General features: G+C 28.7%; 1 protein-coding gene across 3 annotated transcripts; it reads left to right on the top strand.

The window, feature by feature from the left end:
* Nucleotides 1–729: 729 nt before the first annotated feature.
* LOC101497741 (leucine-rich repeat receptor-like protein kinase PXC1) lies at nt 730–4835 on the top strand. 3 transcript variants are annotated; one of them, XR_190589.4, is made up of 4 exons: nt 730–1705; nt 2346–2735; nt 3391–4191; nt 4763–4835. XR_190589.4 is itself a non-coding variant. In XM_004517254.4 (3 exons), exons 1-3 carry the CDS (start codon nt 829–831, stop codon nt 3984–3986), a joined length of 1863 nt encoding a protein of 620 aa, XP_004517311.2. In that variant the 5' UTR covers nt 730–828; the 3' UTR covers nt 3987–4572. The 3 variants fall into 3 exon arrangements, 1 of the variants encoding a protein (XP_004517311.2); XR_012161766.1 differs by lacking the exon at nt 4763–4835 and adding an exon at nt 4303–4572; XM_004517254.4 differs by lacking the exon at nt 4763–4835 and having other exon boundaries at nt 3391–4572.
* The last annotated feature ends 14 nt before the right edge of the window (nt 4836–4849 follow it).

The raw sequence follows: 4849 nt of genomic DNA, 5'->3' as shown, positions 1-4849 counted from the left end.
ATATAAATTTGCAATTTTTGTTTCTTCCTTACAATTATATCTTGTCTGTGGTTTATGTTGTTTCATTTTAATCCATACAAAAATTATTTATATTTCAAATTGGTCTTATATATAATATTTGATTTTAATTTCTTTAATATGAGTCACATAAAGACAAAAATAAATATTTCACATATTACATAACTGACAATATAAATAAATTTTACAGAAACTAAAACAAAGTAACAAGAATAAAAAAAAATTAATATATTTATAAGGACGAAAAATAATTTTTTTTGATTAGTTACAGATTTAGTCTCCTTATTTTCACCAATTCATAAATTTAGTTTTGTTTTATCCCTCATATTTTTTAATTTAAAATTATGATTTGACATATTTTAAATAATGCGACACACGATATCATAATGTAGAACTATATAAATTTATTGATTATTTATATTTATTAATTAAATTACAAAAATAAATAATTTCAAAAATAAAAAAAAAATATCTAAAAAATGTCACATTATAATTTTTTATTTTAAAAATCCGAGCAAGAGACCAATTAAGAAATGCATTTTTAAACCATAATATATCATGCAGGATCCTATATTCGTATATGAAAAGCTGTCATGTAGTGTCACTATAATATAATTAATAAATCACATAGAAAGTAAACACAAATTTCCTTGTTCAGACCATATATGTCCAACACTATGATAAGCATCATCTTGTTACAATTTTTTCTTTGTCAACTTCGTCCAAATAAAAAAAAAATCATTATACAAAAAATAATATGATTATGACTCTATTCATACTTTTTGATAATTGGTTTCAATTTCATACCTCATGTTTTCAACAATTTTTTCCAAAACCATAATGAACTTTATTTTTTTCATAACATTTTTCCATGTGATTTTTTTCTTTCTTTCATTGAACATAGTTTTTTGTATTGAAATTGAAATAAAAGATTTTCATCCACAAGAAAGAGATGCTTTATTACTCATAAGAGATTCATTAAATTCTTCTATTAATTTGCATGGAAATTGGACAGGACCACCTTGTATAAACAACCTTAGTAGATGGTTTGGTATCACTTGTTCAAATTGGCATGTTGTTCATATTTTAATGCATGGTCTTAATCTTAGTGGCTATTTACCTTCAAATTTCCTTCAAAACATAACTTTCTTGAGACAAATTGATTTTTCAAACAATGCACTTTTTGGAACATTGCCAAATCTCAAAGGTTTGGTTTTCTTGGAACATGTGAAGTTTTCATTGAATCATTTCACAGGGTCAATTCCTAAGGAATATGTTGAGTTGCATAGTTTGAAAGTTTTGGAATTGCAAGAAAATTATTTAAATGGTGAAATTCCATTTTTTGATCAAACATCATTGATTAGTTTTAATGTTTCTTATAATCATTTGGTTGGGAAAATTCCTGAAAATTTTGTGTTGCAAAGGTTTCCAAAGAGTTGTTTTGATAATAATTCTGAACTTTGTGGGAAGATTTTGGATAAGTTATGTCCTTATGAACCTCATTCTCCATTTTCTGCACCCCCTCCTTTTGCTATTCCACCGCCAAGTCATAAGAAGAGACTTCAAGTTTGGATTATTGGTTTGATTTCTATTGCAGCTGCATTTTTTCTGTTTCTGATGATTGTTGGTTTCTTGTTTTGCAAAAGACAAGGTAGAGGAAATGAAACAAGAAGAAATAATACAACAAGTAAGATATATTTTATACATGTCATATTCAATTCATGCCTTTTTGTTTTTCTTGACAACTTATTACAATAACACTTCAGATTAAAGACGTGTTCGGTGATGACATGTGTCTGTATTTGATATTGACATGACATTAAAACATGTGGTTGCATTCAATTTTTTGATAGACAAATATTAGCAATAGTAATAGTATACGTTAGACGGAGAAGGAAATGTTAGTAGCAGGGATTATTAGATAAAATTAGTTAGTAACTCTTAACCAATTAGTTGAGATAGTTTGGTTTTCTGTTCAGTTTGTTATGGTAGGGATTGAATTCTGGTAATTGATTGACTAGGGTTCAATCCAATTATCAGACGAAAAAAGAAATATTCTGACAATATGGATCGAATCCTGATCCTTCTGCATATAACCAGTTAGCAGAGGTATTTCAGTATCTTTCTTTTTTCATTCTCTGATAATAGGGATTGAACTTTGTTTCTTTCTGCCTATAATTCCTTCGAGTCCAAACCACTTGGCATTCAATTAATTTCATTTTTTTTAAGAGTCTCGTGTCTGGTGTATGTGTCTATATCGGTTATTCGTAGTTATTTACCTCAATATTGATTCAAGATATTTTGAACATTTTGTATAATTCTCATAGGGAATGTTTTTGGAGCATGGGCAAATAAGATGGTATCTAATGAAGGAAACAGTGGAGATTCTCAAAGATTAGGCCAACTAGAATTTTCCAACAAGAAATTTCCTGTTTTTGACATGGATGATTTGTTAAGGTCATCAGCAGAAGTGTTAGGAAGAGGAAATTTTGGTGTTACATATAAAGCAACACTTGAAATTGGTAATGTTGTTGCAGTGAAGAGACTTAACTACATGAATGAGTTGAGCAAGAAAGAGTTTATTCAGCAGATGGAATTGTTAGGACAGATGAAGCATGAAAATGTTGTTGAGATTATCTCCTTTTATTATTCAGAAGATCAAAAGCTTGTCATTTATGAACTTGTCTCTGATGGCTCTTTGTTTGAACTCCTACATGGTAAGTTTTAGTATTTTTCTTTCCTTCCTTAAATTCCAAGTCAATTCATAAAGAAGAAACAAAGGCTATCTTTTACAGGCTCAAACCGATAGTTTATAGCGGATAATTTATCTCAGATGTTTTATAGCATTTAAGTTCATATGATCTTCATATGATAAGAACATAGTTGGTTAGGAATAGTCATTCTCTCATGAGTTTAAAACGTTTTTTCAATAGTTTATAGCGTTTTTTTATATGCTACTTCAAAGAACGTTTAACATATTATTTTTTATCCTTATATTTTAATTGAAGAAAAACTTAAATATTAATTAAAAATATCTTTTTATATGATTTTATACTTATCGGTTAGTTCAACGGCTTATTTTACCAAATACTTCAAATTTAGTCGGCTAGTTTATCCACTAATTGCTATCAGTTAGTTTATCAATAATACACTAAATTCATACGCTATCAGCTAGTTTATCTTTCATATGCTATTTTTTAGCAAACAAAGCAAGTGATCTGCTTTTAATTAGCTTATTCGCTATCTGTTTTAAACTCATAAACTATCAGCTAGTTTATCTATCTTTTGCTAAATTTTGCTATATTTCTTTTATTAGTGATAGCTAAATTAACTAAACTAGTACACTAACATTCAAGATGTTTTGGTGTTAAGAGGGTAGAGGAATTGGAAGAATACCTCTTGATTGGACAACAAGACTTTCTATCATCAAAGATATAGCAAAGGGTCTTAATTTCCTTCATCATTTTTTGTCATCTCAAAAAGTTCCTCATGCAAATCTCAAATCATCAAATGTTCTAATCCATCAAGAAAATCAAAGTTACCATTCCAAGCTCACAAACTATGGTTTCTTGCCTTTACTCAAGAAAAATTCAGAAAAGTTATCAATAAGCAAGTCACCAGAATTTGTTAAAGGAAGAAAGCTTACACACAAAACTGATGTGTATTGTTTTGGTATCATTATGCTAGAGATTATAACTGGCAAAATTCCTGGTCATATATTAGATGAAGTTGAAGAAACAACAAACAGCGATCTTTCTGATTGGGTTAGAACTGTTGTGAATAATGATTGGTCAACTGATATTTTGGATTTGGAAATATTGGGTGAAAGAGAAGGACATGATGCAATGTTGAATTTAACGGAGATAGCTTTGGAGTGTACTGATATGATGCCTGAGAATAGGCCTAATATGAATGTAGTGTTGAAGAGAATTGAAGAGATAGAGAAAATGGAAAAAGAGAATGAGTGAAACATATTTGAGTTACTATAGAAGGATGTTATGTTTTCCGTGAAGTGTATCATTGGAATATTCTGATATTCATTAGAACACTTGATTTAGATGAGAAGGAGAGTATGTTGGATTCGCTGAACCACTACGATTTTAACAAAATTTACATTTTGGAGCTTCAACAAAATCATGTTATCGCTGTGGAATTGAACTCCAGCAATGTGGGGTAAACATTTTTTTAGAAGAGATAAAATTATCTTCGATGTTGAGAAATTATTGTTTCCATTATTTTTTAGTTTTTTATTTTTTATTTATTTATTTATTTTTTATGTTTTAGTTTAAAAAGAGAAAAGTCTCGATGGTATTCTGGAGGTCAGATGTTAAAATTCGTAAATAGTCTTTCTGTTTGTAAAGATAAGACGGTGTAACATTCACTCTCTTCAAATTTACTCACCTGTCTCATGCACTGAACATTCTTTATGTATGTACTTTAAAAGACACAACGGTAAAACTTAAGGTATTTATTGTACTGAATAGAGACATTAATTCTTCACATTTGTGAGATTTAAAATATGTCTTATTTAAAATCATATTGAACTATTTTCCATTGGTAGGTCTTAGCTTTAACTATGTCTATATTTTGGGACTTCAAAATATTAAAGTTATGTCGAACTATTTAACGACTGAATGTGTGTTTTATTCTCCAAATTAGATAGATTCATTTGAGAAAAGTCACTTAATTGTTTTATGTCGAACTATTTAACGACTGAATGTGTGTTTTATTCTCCACACTGCAGCAAATTGTTGGAAACAAATCTAGAATTAATTCTAGCAATCCATTCAGCATCTTGAGTACAATCCATTCAGCAAAAAAAAAAAAAAAA

Source organism: Cicer arietinum, unplaced genomic scaffold, assembly GCF_000331145.2.
Source record: "Cicer arietinum cultivar CDC Frontier isolate Library 1 unplaced genomic scaffold, Cicar.CDCFrontier_v2.0 Ca_scaffold_5999_v2.0, whole genome shotgun sequence".
Classification (NCBI taxonomy): domain Eukaryota; kingdom Viridiplantae; phylum Streptophyta; class Magnoliopsida; order Fabales; family Fabaceae; genus Cicer; species Cicer arietinum.
Note: the sequence above shows the minus strand (reverse complement) of the source record. Positions and strands in the feature narration are given on the sequence as shown.